The sequence below is a fragment of the Hirundo rustica genome, chromosome 30, assembly GCF_015227805.2.
Source record: "Hirundo rustica isolate bHirRus1 chromosome 30, bHirRus1.pri.v3, whole genome shotgun sequence".
NCBI classification, from domain to species: domain Eukaryota; kingdom Metazoa; phylum Chordata; class Aves; order Passeriformes; family Hirundinidae; genus Hirundo; species Hirundo rustica.
In genome coordinates, this window is record NC_053479.1 from 790,777 (window position 1) to 804,766 (window position 13,990).

The 13,990-nt window shown below is 67.3% G+C and overlaps 2 protein-coding genes across 2 annotated transcripts; both read left to right on the forward strand.

Moving 5' to 3' along the window:
- The first annotated feature begins 2,676 nt into the window (after positions 1 to 2,676).
- Positions 2,677 to 3,666, forward strand: SP7 (Sp7 transcription factor). The gene has a single exon (XM_040088467.1). It carries the CDS (start codon positions 2,677 to 2,679, stop codon positions 3,664 to 3,666), a length of 990 nt encoding a protein of 329 aa, XP_039944401.1.
- A 2,699-nt stretch (positions 3,667 to 6,365) lies between these two features.
- AAAS (aladin WD repeat nucleoporin) lies at positions 6,366 to 13,196 on the forward strand. Its single transcript, XM_040088440.2, has 16 exons — positions 6,366 to 6,648; positions 6,918 to 7,045; positions 7,518 to 7,573; positions 7,694 to 7,785; positions 8,048 to 8,094; positions 8,447 to 8,545; positions 9,217 to 9,360; positions 9,456 to 9,576; positions 9,719 to 9,843; positions 9,984 to 10,044; positions 10,742 to 10,832; positions 11,117 to 11,210; positions 11,341 to 11,408; positions 11,496 to 11,577; positions 11,973 to 12,057; positions 12,938 to 13,196. Exons 1-16 carry the CDS (start codon positions 6,526 to 6,528, stop codon positions 13,070 to 13,072), a joined length of 1,551 nt encoding a protein of 516 aa, XP_039944374.1. The 5' UTR covers positions 6,366 to 6,525; the 3' UTR covers positions 13,073 to 13,196.
- The last annotated feature ends 794 nt before the right edge of the window (positions 13,197 to 13,990 follow it).

The window sequence follows — 13,990 nt, forward strand, 5'->3', positions numbered from 1 at the left end:
CTCCCCCCCTTTTTCTCTTTCTTTTCCCCTCTCTCATCTTTTCCTTCCTCTTTTCCTTTTCCTCTTCCCCGTCCCCCATTCCCGCGGTCCCCCCCCGGCTGGGGGCGGTTCGGGGCCGGGCTCCCGCTCCCGGCCCCGGTCCCGCAGCGCGGGGCGGGCGGCGGCCGCGGTGCTCCGTCCCTCCCTCTCCCTCCCTCTCCCTCCCTCTCCCTCCGTCCCTCCCTCCGCACCGAGCCCCGGCATCCCGGGACACCGGCATCCCGGGACAGCGGCACACCGCGACATCGCGACATCGCGACATCGCGACACCGCGACAGCGGGGGCAGGACCCACCCCTGGCACCGCCGGAGCGCGGTAAGGACCCGCGGCACCGGGAGCCCTCGGGATGGGGACCCCGGGATAGAGGAACGCGGGCTGGGGGATCCCCGCTCCAGAGACAGGGACACTTTGGGAATGGGGATCCCCGCTCCAGAGACAGGGACACTTTGGGAATGCGGATCCCTGCTCCAGGGACAGGGACACTTTGGGAATGGGGATCCCTGCTCTGAGGACAGGGACACTTTGGGAATGGGGATCCCTGCTCTGAGGACAGGGACACTTTGGGAATGGGGATCCCCGCTCCAGGGACAGGGACACTTTGGGAATGGGGATCCCTGCTCCAGGGACAGGGACACTTTGGGAATGGGGATCCCTGCTCCAGAGACAGGGACACTTTGGGAATGGGGATCCCTGCTCCAGGGACAGGGACACTTTGGGAATGGGGATCCCCGCTCCGGGGACAGGGACATTTTGGGATGGAGATCCCCGCTCCAGGGACAGGGACACTTTGGGAAGGAGGGATCCCTCCTCTAGCAACAGGGACATTTTGGGAATGGGGATCCCCGCTCCGGGGACAGGGACACATTGGGAAGGAGGGATCCCTCTGTAGGGACAGGAACACTTTGGGAGAAGGGATCTCCCCGCTAGAGACAGGGACACTTTGGGAGAAGGGATCCCCCCGTGGGGACAGGAACCCCGGGATTTGGAACCCACGGGGTGCAGGACTCGCTCCAGGATGAAGAAGACCCCCGGGACATGGGACCCCCAAGGACAGGGACCTGTGCGGGCCCCGAGCATCCCCCCTGCCCGGCCCCTGTGCCGGGGGACACGTGTGTCCCCTGTCCCAGCAGGGACAGCGCCCGGCCATCCCCACAGGGGAAACAGGGACAGGGGACGGTGCCGAGTGCCACTGTCACCCCGAAGTGTCCCTCTGTCCAGGTGTCCCCGGGTTCAGGGGACAGGGGTGGCATTGGCAGGGTGGGGGAAACTGAGGCAGGGGCTGTGGGGACACTTGGGCCCAGGGACCGGGGACTGGGTTTGGGGACTGGGGACAAGGATTGGGGTTTGGGACCAAGAAACTGCGGCTTCAGGGGGACCAGAGACCGGGGGAACAAGGGGACAGGGAATGGGGAACTGGGACCGAGGACCCAGAACTGGACACTGGAGGTCAGTGACAAGAGACCGGGAACTCAGGACCGGGAATTTGGGACCGGGGACCCCCAGAGCAGGGGCTGGACCCCTCCCACGCCGGGAGGGGACAAGGGAGGGGTCAAGACCCCTGACCCAGCACGAAGGGGCCGTCACCCCCGGCGGCGGCCACTCGTGCAGCGAGCTCAGCCCGCAGCTCCCGGGGCTCCTTCCCTGCTCCTTAATTTCCCGGCGCAAGCGGAGCTGATTTATGGGAGTTTGACACTATTTTAAGCGTGCGCCTCCGTTCGCCGCTCGCCCTGGTTTTAATTACCTCGGCTCTCGCGGCAGGGCAGCGTTCCCGGGGCACAGGCCTGGCCCTTGTTATCCTTGGAAAACCGGGAGCGCGCTTGCGGCCGCGGCCGGGGCCGGCGTAAAAATAGGCGCAAAAACCACGGGGAAAAAAAAAAAATTATATATATATATTTATATATATAAATAAATATATATATATATATAAAAAAAAATAAAGGGGGGGGGGGACACCCTTAAAAAAAATAATAAATTTAAATTGCCCAAACAAACAAAAATGCCAAAGTGGGAAATGCCCCGAAGTGGGTGAAAGGATGAATTAAAAAATAATAAATAAAGGGAATGCCGGGGATGATGGGGGTGAGGGACAGCTCACGACGCCCCGGCCCAGCCCGCGCAGCCGAAAGCCATGACGGGTATAAAAGCAGAGGAAGTCACCCGGGGAGGGGGGAGGCCGCAGCATAATTCGATTAAAAGGCCATAAAAGCAGAAGGAGCCGAGATTGGGGGTGGGGGGAGGCCCTGCCACCAGCACAACCCCACAGCAGCCCCCGGAGAAGCCCCTTTGGGGGGGTGCTGGGGTGGCCTCAGCTCTGCGGGGGAAACTGAGGCAAAGGGGGGGATGGTGGGGGACACCGGGGCACTATGGGGGTGCTGCCGGGTGTCCCAGCGCGGGTCACACGGTGCTCCTCGGGACCCTCAAGCCCCACGTCCCCCTTTTTCCACAGGCTGCCGAGTGCCATGGCTGCGAGCCGCCGCTGACATCGCCTCCCGCACCTCGGGGTGTCCCCGCACCTCAGGGAGCCCCGCTGGCATCGCCCCCAGCACCTCGGGGTGTCACCTCTGACATCGCCCCCCGCACCTCGGGGTGTCACCTCTGACATCGCCCCCCGCACCTCGGGGTGTCCCCGCCGCAGCCATGGGTGACTCCTACGCCGCCGCCTTCCCCAGCGCCCCGGGGCTGCTGTCGCCGTCCGCCAGCCCCCAGGCGTCCCCCGGCCCCTACGGCCCCGACTACGGCCCCTTCGGCCACCCCTTCCCAGCGCCCTCGGGCGCCCAGGAGGTGCTGGGGGCTCCCGTGGTGGTGGCGGCCAAGGGGCACCCCGCGGGCGAGTGCCTGCCGGGGGTGTACCCCTCGCTGGAGATGCCGCACCCCTACGGCTCCTGGTACAAGGGCGGCATCGGCGGGGGGCTGCCGGGGGGCTCCGGGCCCGCCGCCCCGTCCTGGTGGGACGTGCACCCCAACGGGGGCTGGCTGGGGGGGCCGGCGGGCGCCGAGGGGCTGCAGGGCTCTCTGCAGGGCCAGCCCACCCTCAGCCCACCTCTGCCCAGCTACGGCTCCGATTTCGGCGCTCTGAACCCCCCTCCTTACACCAACGCCCCCGCCGCGCCCCCCGCCCCTAAAGCCGCCCCGGGCGAGACCCCCAAGGGTCCCCGCGGCGGCTCCTTGGGGGGACGCCCGGCCTGCGACTGCCCCAACTGCCAGGAGCTGGAGCGGCTCGGGGGCCCGGGGGGGTCGCGGCGGAAGCCGGTGCACAGCTGCCACATCCCGGGCTGCGGCAAGGTGTACGGCAAAGCCTCGCACCTGAAGGCTCACCTGCGCTGGCACACGGGGGAGAGACCCTTCGTGTGCAACTGGCTCTTCTGCGGGAAGCGCTTCACCCGCTCCGACGAGCTGGAGCGGCACGTCCGGACCCACACGCGAGAGAAGAAGTTCACCTGCCTGCTGTGCAGCAAGCGCTTCACCCGCAGCGACCACCTCAGCAAGCACCAGAAGACCCACGCCGAGCCCGGGACCCCCAAGCCGCCCCCCGGCGCCGAGCAGCCCCCCGCGTCCCCCCGGCCGCCGCCCGCCTCGCCCGCCAAGGACGGCGGCAGTCCCGAAGCCGGGAGTTTGTTGGAGATTTGAGCCTTCGTCTTCTTCATCCTCCTCCTCTGCGCCGCTGGGGATATTTATTACGGGGTGCTGCTCCCACACCCCCCTCCCCTCAATTCCTCAGCTCCTCGTTAGCCGTTCTAATTTATGTCTTAAATTATGGCGGGGCTCTTCCGAGCGCTCTGGGGCTCACGGGGGGGTGTCAAGGTGAGACCCCCCCCCGTCCCCTTTCTGTTTTCCCTCCTCAAACCTTCTCGTCCCCCCAACCCTCGCCTCGCCCCCCGCACTCAGGGACAGGGTTTGCCCCCCTCCCCCGGCCTGGTTCATCAGTGCTAATGTAACGTGAGTTTCCCCCCCCCCATCTTTTTTTAGCTGCCTGCCCCTCCTGCCCCCCCCTGGAAAAAAAAGCAATAAAAGGATTGAGAGTGGAGCTGGGCCCCGCTTCCATCCCAGCTGGCTTCATCACAGGGATGGGCTCAGCTTCCCTGCTGGGCTCCGAGGGAAACTGAGGCACGGGGGGGACATGGCCCTGCTCAGGGTCGCTGTGTCCCCCCCTCTCCGGGGGTGGCAGGAGCTGAGCAGGGTTGGGGACAAGCTGGGCTGTCCCTTTGTCCTCAATCCCTGCGGTGCCACGTCCCCGTGGTCCCCTGCTCGCAGGAGCCCGGCCCTGTGTCCTGTGGTCCCCAGAGTCCCACGTCCCCCTGTCCCCAGGACCCTGTCCCCCATGTCCCCCTGTCCCCGTGTCCCCAGGACCCTGTCCCCTGTGTCCCCGTGTCCCCCTGTCCCCAGGACCCTGTCCTCTGCGTCCCCCTGTCCCCGTGTCCCCAGGACCCTGTCCTCCGCGTCCCCCTGTCCCCGTGTCACTCCTCGCGTCCCCAACCTCGGGGACAGCCAAAGCCTGACAGGCCTGGGGCCCTGACGGGATTTGTCCCCTGCCAGCCTCACCCTGCCACGCGCGTGTCCCCAACAGCCGAGTCCCCACTCCCGGGGACATCCCACGGCCCCGTGCCTCAGTTTCCCCCCCCCCGGCCGCATCCCCGGGGCGCACGTGGCAGCGGCGGGCACGTGGCGGGGGCCACGTGCGTCCCCGAGGACACCCCAATTTTGGGCGCTGTGGGCTGGCGGGGGCCCCCCGAGCTCCCCCTCCCCACGCCCTGGGCTCCCGCCAGCCCTTTGATGCGCTCAGCCCTGGTTTGGGGTTTTTCCTGAAAAAAAAAAGAAAAAAAAAAAAAAAAACAACAAACCCAAAAAGCCACGGAAAAAGGCAAAAGGAGGCGGAAACGAGCTCCTATGCCAGCACGAAGCGGGGAGGGGACAGCCGCTGGCACCAATGGCCCGGGGGGGGACAGGGACAGGGGTGGCACCAGGTCCCCGTGCCAGCCCCGGCTGAGTCACGGTGGCCACGAGCTGGCCAGGACCCAGCTGTCCTGGGTGGGGGGAAACTGAGGCACGGAGGCATCACGGAGCTCAGCGCCACCGCGCAGAGCTGTCCCCAGGGTGGCTCCCGGGGCGGCTCACAGTGGCACTGCCACCTCTCCCCCAAGCCAGCCGCACCCTCCCCGCCACAAATTCGCCCATTTCGGGGGTTTCTCCACCCCCCCCCCCCAAAAATAAAAACCCCACTGCCGCTCGCCGTGGGTGGGCCAGTGCCAAGCAGGGCAAGGAGCCACGTCCCCGAGCCAAAGCCGGCCACCGAGGGCTCGACCGCCCGGAGCCTCCCAAACCACAGAGACCAGCCCCATCCAGCGACCCACCCCCCCAAACCCCACCGGGGACCCCCCCCTCCGCCACCAGCGGGTTTTTCTGCTGCCTCGCTGCCCCAGCAGGGCCGGGTTTGGGGGGTCCGAGGGACGCCACGCCAGCGCTGCGGTGGCTCTGATGTCGGCGCCATCGCAAATCGCCGTCTCCTATCGAACCCCGCTCGCTCCGTAACGGGCGAGGAATGTGGGGCCCCCCGGCCGCAGCTCCCCCCGCCGCCTTTATTTAATATCCTGAGAAAATTAAAATAACTCTTGCGGCCGCCGAAGGGAAAACACGGAGATAAACACAAGGAGAAGCGGGAGCCCCGGGAGAAGGGTTGGGAGCGGGCCAAGGAGTGGGGAGCGGGGGTGGGGGGGGGCACGGTGGGAGCGGCACCCAGGGGACACGGGGAGAAGGGACACGAGAGGGGACAGCAGGGGTGGTGGCACCGGCGACAGGACACCGGGATGCCCCGGGAGGCCACGAGGGGGTGCGGGAGCGTGGGTACCCAGGGGACACCGGGACACGGGGTGCTCCAGGGGGGTGTCCCGGGGGTCCCGGTCCTGTCCCCGGTCCCCGGTCCCGGTCCCGGTCCCGTCCCATTCCCGGTCCCAGCACAGCCCTGCTCGGACACCACGTGACCCTCCGGCCGTACCCGCCCTTCACCCCGCCCCTCCAGCGAGGCTCCGCCTTCCTTAAAGGGGCAACGTGTCCCTCATGTTGATCGGTGCCCGTTAGAACCGGAGAGGCACTACGTCACGGGTGGAGCGCGTCTGTGCGGTGTACTGTGATGTCGCGCCGATATTCTCCCTCCTCCGCCGAGGAAAATCCGTGAGGGCGGCGTGGCCCCGCGGTGAGGACCCCGCCTGGGTCCCACGGGAGCCGCGGCCCTTTTAATTCCCCTCCCACAGGCGCCGACGGCCGCGAGGGCGGCGCGCGGCGGCGATTGGCGCGAGCCGGGAGCGGGAAGGGGTGAGGGGAGCCAAGATGGCGGCGCCGGGGGGCGCCGGGGGGCGCCGGGGGCTGTGAGGGAGCGAGGGGCGGAGGGACCAGCGGAGGGCTGGCCCGGCCGGGATCCGGCGCTTCCCGAGCCCACCGGAGGTTTCAGCTCTTGCCCCGCACCCCGGGCTCGCCCCCAGGCTCGGCGCCGCCATGTGTTCCCTGGGGCTGTTCCCGCCGCCGCCTCCCCCTGGGGATGTCACCCTGTACGAGCTCAACAACGCCCTGGTGTGCGGCCGCCTCAGCGAGCAGCTCCCGCTGGCCTTCCAGAGCCAGGTGAGCCTCCCGGGGCCGGGCCAGCCCCTCCTTCCCCTCCCCAGCGCCAGATGAGACCCCCGAGCCAGGGAACCCCCCCTGCTCCAGGGCCGTGCCAGCCCCCTCCAGCCCCGGCGGTGCCGCATTTGTCCCCCTCAGCTGCGGCTGGAGCTGTGTCCCCTCCGCTGGGCTCTCTCCTCCTCCGGGCACCCTCAGGCTGTTCCTTCGCCCTTCCTTGCGCCCCTTCTCTGCCCCGGAGGAGGATCTCAGGGGGTCTGTGGGTGCTGCAGGTGCCCGATCTGCCCGTGCTGAGCCTGCCCAAGGAGCCCCTCAAGGCTCACGGCCGCCTGGAGCCCAGCGCCCGCCCGCCCTTCATCCACCACCGCGAGTCCCTCTGGAAGCGCTGCCTCAGCGCATGGTGAGTGCCCCGCTGTGCCCGGGCAGCCGGATCTGTGCCCCGAAGGGACCGGATCTGTGCCCCGGAGGGACCGGGGCCGTGCCCGGGGAGAGCGGGGCAGTGCCCGGAGGAGCGGGGCCGTGCCCGGGGGGAGCGAGGCCGTGCCCGGAGGGAGCGGGGCAGTGCCCGGAGGGAGCGGGGCCGTGCCCGGAGGGAGCGGGGCCGTGCCCGGAGGAGCGGGGCCGTGCCCGGAGGGAGCGGGGCAGTGCCCGGAGGAGCGGGGCCGTGCCCGGGGAGAGCGGGGCCGTGCCCGGGGAGAGCGGGGCAGTGCCCGGAGGAGCGGGACCGTGCCCGGGGAGAGCGGGGCCGTGCCCGGGGAGAGCGGGGCAGTGCCCGGAGGAGCGGGGCCGTGCCCGGGGAGAGCGGGGCCGTGTCCGGGGAGAGCGGGGCCGTGCCCGGAGGGAGCGGGGCCGTGACCGCGCTCTCGCCGCAGGCGCGACAGCGGGCTCAGCGCGCTGCTCCGGGAGCTCGCCAGCGCCGACGAGGAGGGTGAGTTCGGGCTGCCCCGACGTCTCCCGGGTCTCGCTGCGGTGCCTCGGCTGCGCCCCGCTGCCCGTGTCCCCGTGTGGCGCTGGCGGGGACGCTGAGGGCTCGCTCTTCGCCCGCCAGGGCTGCGGTGGCTGCGGACGGGCTCCAGCCACGCTCTGGCCGTGTGCCGCTGGCTGTCCTCGCTGCACGGATCTCTGTTCCCGCACCTCTCCGTGAGTCGTTCCGGCCTGGGCCTCGCTGCTGCGGGAGGCAGGGCCAAGGGGAGCGGCGATTTGGGGTGGAGGGTGGTTCCTTCCCCGCTCAAACGCCCCCTCAAAATGCTCCTCCTGGAGATGCCCTGCTCTGGACACCGCTCCTTCCTCCGCTGGGAAGGTGTTTGGGCAGCAAAGGGCCTGAATGCAGGTGGGGGAGAGGCAAAAAGGGCTGGACACTGGGGGTCCGTGCTGCCAGCTCCGTGTTCTCCTCTCCCTGCAGCTGACCAGTGAGGACATGATCGCAGCCTTCTCCCAGGCTGTGGACTGGTGAGTCCTGGGTGTCCCAAAATCACCGTGGAGGGCTCTGGGACCCTCCCCGGGGTGGGGGTACAGGGACAGGATGGCCCCGTTTGGGTGGGTTCACCCATTGAAGGTAAATATTTCCCCACTGGCTCTGCCCTCGTTTGTGTGCCCCAGTCGGGGAGAGATCAGAGCCTGGAAAATTCCTTCCAATTCCAGCCCTGGGCTGTGGTCACCAGCCCCTCAGCAGAGCCCTTTCTCAAAGTAAATGGTCCCCCTGAGCAGCAAAAAGGAATTTTTATTTCTCTGGGGACTCTGAGCAGCCGTTGCCGGCCCAGGGGGTGCTGGGGGGTCTCAGCCTGCCCCGTGCCCCCTCCAGGGCCGGCTGCACCGTCCGGGCCTTCGCCTGGCACCCCCACACCAACAAATTTGCTGTGGCTCTCCTGGACGATTCCATCCGTGTCTACAACTCCAGCAGGTGAGGCTTTGTCCCAGGCTGGGCACTGCCCTGGTCCTGCTGCTGTGGCCTCCTCACACACCTGGGCACACCGGGGCTCCCCTCAGCCCTCCCTGCTCCTTTCCCACTCTCCCCCGAGCCTGAAGAGCTTTGCCTTCCCTTTCCCTGCCTGCTGTGTAGCTCTGGGGACACCCCAGGGGTGGTGACAGCGCCGGGGGGACGCGGGCTGAGCGTCCTCTGTCCCCCAGGTGTCCCTGCTCCCCCAGGGAATGCCAGTCCCTGCTCAGGAGAAGACTCTGCCAGCTGCCCCGAGTGTCCCCAAGCTGGGATTTCCGGCCAGCCTGGGCCCTGTCCAGGCTGGGGACAGCTCGGCTCGGTCACACCGGGTGACTCGCACGCACCTCCGGTGTCACCTGGCTGGGAATTCCTGTCCCCTTCCCGGGGACACTCCGGTGTCACCTGGCTGGGAATTCCTGTCCCCTTCCCGGGACACTCCAGTGTCACCTGGCTGGGAATTCCTGTCCCCTTCCCGGGACACTCCGGTGTCACCTGGCTGGGAATTCCTGTCCCCTCCCCGGGAAGCGCACGCAGGGCTCAGCCCCCCTTCCCCAGCCTGCTGTCCTCCCTCACTGTGGCTGCTCCAGGGCTCTCAGCCCCCCACACCCCGGTGTCACCTGTCCCCTCCCCGGCAGTGCCACCGTGCCCTCGCTGAAGCACCGCCTGCAGAGGAACGTGGCCTCCATGGCCTGGAAGCCGCTCTGTGCCTCCATCCTGGCCGTGGCCTGCCAGAGCTGCGTCCTGGTGTGGCACCTGGACCCCACCTCGCTGTCCACAAGGTGACAGCTCCCACCTTCCCTTCCCGGCCGTCGGCACAGCGCCGTCCCGCCGGCAAATCCCAAATCCCGGTGGCTTCTCCCGCTTTCCTTGGCAGACCCTCGTCGGGCTGTGCCCAGGTGCTGTCCTACCCCGGGCACAGCCCTGTCACCAGCCTGGCCTGGGCGCCCGGCGGGGAGCGGCTGCTCTCGGCGTCACCGGTGGACACGGCCATGCTGGTGAGGGGACACCGGGGACACCGGGGCTGGCCGCGGGCGGCGTTCCTGCGGGAGGCAGCTCTGGAACGTCAATCCCGGGAATCTTCGCTCCGCGTTCCCCAATCCCGGCGTCACCGTCGTCCTCCTCGTCCCGTTGCCCCAGGTGTGGGACGTGTCCACCGAGACCTGCGTGCAGCTGCAGTGGTTTGGGGGTGGCGGTGTCACCTTCCTGGCCTGGTCCCCCGATGGCAGCAAGGTGCTGGCGGCCACCCCCTCGGCCGTGTTCCGGTGAGCTCCTGGCGCCCGTCCTCGCTCCAAACTCTGCGTCTGCATCCCAGATTCCCTCCCTGCTCCCGGTTCCTGTGGTGGGCACAGAGGATCGGGGCGAATTCCCAGGGATTCTGCTCGCTAAATCCCACCTCCTGCAGGGTGTGGGAGGCCCAGATGTGGACCTGTGAGCGCTGGCCCACCATCAGGGGACGCTGCCAGGTAGGACGGGGTGTTCCCCACCCCGGGAATCGTTTAGGCTGGAAAAGCCCTCTGGGATCACCCAGGCCAAGCCCTGGCCGCCACTGACCTGTGTCCCCAAGTGCCACATCCACAGGGCTTTTAAATCCCTCCAGGAACGGGGACTGCACCCCTGCCTTGGGCTGCCAGCCCAAGAAATGGTGGAAATTTTCCTTAATGGTGCGGAAATCTTCCCAATATCCAATCTGAACCCCTCCTGGCACAGCCTGAGGCTGTGTCCTCTTGTCCCTTGTTCCCTGCGAGCTTCCCCTGGCTGTCCCTGCCCGTCAGGGACTTGTGGAGTGCAAAGTCCCTCCTGAGCTTCCTTTTCTCCAGTCCCCCGGCTCCCTCCAGACCTCTCCAAGCCCTTCCCAGCTCCATTTCCCGCTCTGGACACGCTCAGGCCCCTCAGTGTCCATCTGGAGCCCCCGGCTGACCCCAGGGCTCTGACCCGTGCGGGGCAGGCGTCACCTCCAAGGGACACTTTGATCCCAAATCCTCCGTTCCCAGCTGCTTCCAGGGGATCCCGTGCCAGCCGTGCCCTCCCTGGGCCGGCTGTGGCTGCCGGGGTGACGCTGTCCCACAGACAGGGTGACAGAGGTGACGCTGTCCCACAGACAGGGTGACAGAGGTGACGCTGTCCCACAGACAGGGTGACAAAAGTGACGCTGTCCCACAGACAGGGTGCTGGAGCCCCGACGGCAGCCGCCTGCTCTTCACCGTGCTGGGCGAGTCCGTCATCTACTCCTTGTCCTTCTCCGAGTACCGCGGTGAGTTTGTCCCACCTGGAGCTTCCCGAGGGCTGCGAGAGGGCTCCCGAACGTCCCCACAGCTCTGGCTCCTCACCCTCAGTCACAGCTGTGGGGTCCTGAAGGGATTTCAGGGAGACTCCCGTGGGGTCCAGGGACAGCTCGGGGGTTCTGGTGTTTGCTGTCCCTCGTCCCCCATGGCAGCAACTCCTGGGACAGCAGCACAGCCTCTCTGAGGAAGAGAGAAATTACTGATCACCTGGGCAACGCAGGGATTTATGGAGCGTGGGTTTCTCCCCTCTCAGGGGAGATGCAGGGGCAGGTGGGAGGCTCCAAAACGGCCTCGATCGTGGCAGACCTGTCCGAGACCACCTTCGAGACCCTCTACGGGGAGGAGAGGTGGGTCTGGGGCACCCAGGGGCACGGGGGGTGCTCCCTGCTCCTCCTGGCAGCCACCCCTGGCTGCTGGGGACACCCGGGGGGGGGGGGTGTCTCTGCCCCCCGATTTTGGGGACCTGTGCTGTTCCAGGATCGGAGGAGAGGTTCATTCCATGGTGTGGGACCCCACGGGGGAGAGGCTGGCGGTGATCATCAGAGGTCAGTCCCGCCCCGTGCCCTGCTGCCCGCAGGGAGAGGGGACAGGGAGGGACAAGGGAGAGCTTTGGTGCTGCTGTCCCCCTGCAGGACACCCCGAGAGCCCGAGCACCCCGCCGGCCATCGCCGTCTTCCGCACCCGGAACAGCCCCGTCTTCGAGCTCCTGCCCTGGTGCGGCGCGGGGCCTGGGGGGTGTGGGGTCATTGCAGGGGGTGTAAGGTCATTGCAGGGATGGTTTGGGGTCATTGCAGGGGCCTGGGGTCATTGGAGGGGGTTTGGGGGGGTTTGGGGTCATTGCAGGGATTTGGGAAGGTTTGGGGTCATTGCAGGGGTTTGGGGTCATTGCAGGAGGGTTTGGGGGGTTTGGGGTCATTGCAGGGGATTTGGGGTGGTTTGGGGTCATTGCAGGGGGTGTGGGGTCATTGGAGGGGCCTGAGGGGGGGTTGGGGTCATTGCAGGGGGTGTGGGGTCATTGCAGGGATTTTGGGTGGATTCCAAACACCCCCAATCCCCCGGGAATCTGCCGTTTCCTGCCCCATAACCCCGCCTGTTCCCCCACCCCACAGCGGCTTCGTGCGGGGCGAGCGCGGTGCCCGGCCCCAGCTCATCTCCTTCCACCCCTGCTTCCCCCAGGGCGCCCTCCTGACCGTGGTGAGTCCCTCCCCTGCGCGCTCCCAGTCCCGGGGGACACTGGTGGCACTGGGAAGGGGGCTGGGGTCGGCGTGAGCCATGGAGGGTGGTTCCAAGGAGGGGAGGTTGAACCAGACCGAGGCTCGGGGGCTGTGTTTTGGGGACAGGGACGGCGCTGGCCATGAGCCAGGTGTGCCCAGGTGGCCAAAAGGGCCGCTGGGACCCGGCCTGGCTCAGGCTGCTGTGGCCAGCAGGAGCAGGGGATTGTTTCGCCACACCTCAAGTGCTGTGTCCAGGTCTGGACCCCCCCAGTTTAGGAAGGATTTTGGGATCTTGGGCGTGTCCAGACAAGGATCCAGAGCTGGGGAAGGGTCTGGAGCTCCAGGGGGGCTGAGGGAGCTGGGGAAGGGGCTCAGGGGGGACCTCGTCACCTCCTGTAGCTCCCTGACAGGAGGGGACACAGCCAGGTGAGGTCTCTGCTCCCCGTGACAGCACCAGGGGAGGTTTGGGGTGACTCCAGGAGGAATTCCTGCCCAGGAGGGGTGGCTGGACACTGGCTGCGCTGCAAGGGGAGGTTTGGGGTGACTCCAGGAGGAATTCCTGCCCAGGAGGGGTGGCTGGGCACTGGCTGGGCTGGCAGGGGAGGTTTGGGATGACTCCAGGAGGAATTCCTGCCCAGGAGGGGTGGCTGGGCACTGGCTGGGCTGGCAGGGGAGGTTTGGGGTGACTCCAGGAGGAGTTCCTGCCCAGGAGGGGTGGCTGGGCACTGGCTGGGCTGGCAGGCCGGGGCTGTTAGAGCAAAGCCTGGGTGATGCGGAGGTGTCAGCTCACGGGCTGAACTCGCTCCCAGAAGGGTTTTTCCCGTTCCTGTGCCCTTCTGACACTGAGCCCTGCCCCGCAGTGCTGGTCCTCGGGGAGGATCTCCCACATCCCCTTTTTCTTCGTCAGCGCCCTGGAGCCCCGCGCCAGCCCCCGCCGCAGCCCCGTGCCCGTGCTGGGCAGCGTCAGGGAGCAGCCGCTCTTCTCCGAGCTCTGACCCTGCCCTGGCACCCCTGGGCCTCCTCTCCCTCCTGCTCACCCTCCTCTCCCTCCAGGAGCCCCCAGGCCTGCTCGGGGTCTGCCACTGCTGCTCCTGCCCCGATTAAAGGTGGAATTTTCCTTCCCTCTCCTCTTTCCTCACCCCGACGGGACTGGAAGATTTTTGGGGGTGAATTTGGAGGGGCTCTGGGGGGGGGTCTCCAGGGTTGGGTTTTTGGGGTCAGAGAGAGCTGGGAGTGAACTCACAGAACCCCTTGGGTGTGATCCCACAGCAGCCCAGGGCCAGGGCTGCTCTTTTGGGGTCAAAGACGCCCTTTTGGGGAAAGGTGATGGCTGAAGGGGTTTGGGGGAGGTGGATTTTGGCCCCAGGCTTTGTCTTGAGGGTGAGCAGAAGTGAACCAAAGCCCCCTAAGTGAACCAAACCCTCTGTGGGTCCCTAAACCCCGATCCTGGGGGCCCCAGGGTGCTCGTGCCGCCCCACGTGAGCCCCCCCAACCCCACAGGGTGGGAGCAGCAGCTGGACCCCCCCCCCAGAGAGGGGATTAATGCTGCTGGGGCAGCAGGGAAATCCTGGGATTACACAGCCTGAATCCCAGGATTACGCTGCGCTGGCAGGGAGCACGCGAGGACCCTGCTCCCCCCAGCCCAACAGCGCCAGGACCCCCCAAATCCTCCCCAGAGCGAGGGGAGACCCCTCCCCGCTCCCCCCACAGCATCCAACCCTTCCTGGGGCCAGACAGGAGGATCCAGGGGATCCAGGAGTGATCCAGGGGGGATCGAGGGTGATCCAGGAGTGATATGGGGTGATCCAGGAGAGATCAAGGGGGACCTTGGAGGGACCCAGGGGTGATCAAGGGGGCACCCAGGGGGATGCAGGAGTGACCAACGGGGGGTCCAGGGTGATCCAGGAGGATGC

Coding starts and splice junctions, on each gene's coding strand:
- SP7 (XM_040088467.1), top strand. CDS start 2,677: ATGGGTGACTCCTACGCCGCCGCCTTCCCCAGCGCCCCGGGGCTGCTG.
- AAAS (XM_040088440.2), top strand. CDS start 6,526: ATGTGTTCCCTGGGGCTGTTCCCGCCGCCGCCTCCCCCTGGGGATGTC. Junction 7,574..7,693: donor CGCCAGCGCCGACGAGGAGG/GTGAGTTCGGGC, acceptor TTCGCCCGCCAG/GGCTGCGGTGGCTGCGGACG. Junction 12,058..12,937: donor AGGGCGCCCTCCTGACCGTG/GTGAGTCCCTCC, acceptor CCTGCCCCGCAG/TGCTGGTCCTCGGGGAGGAT.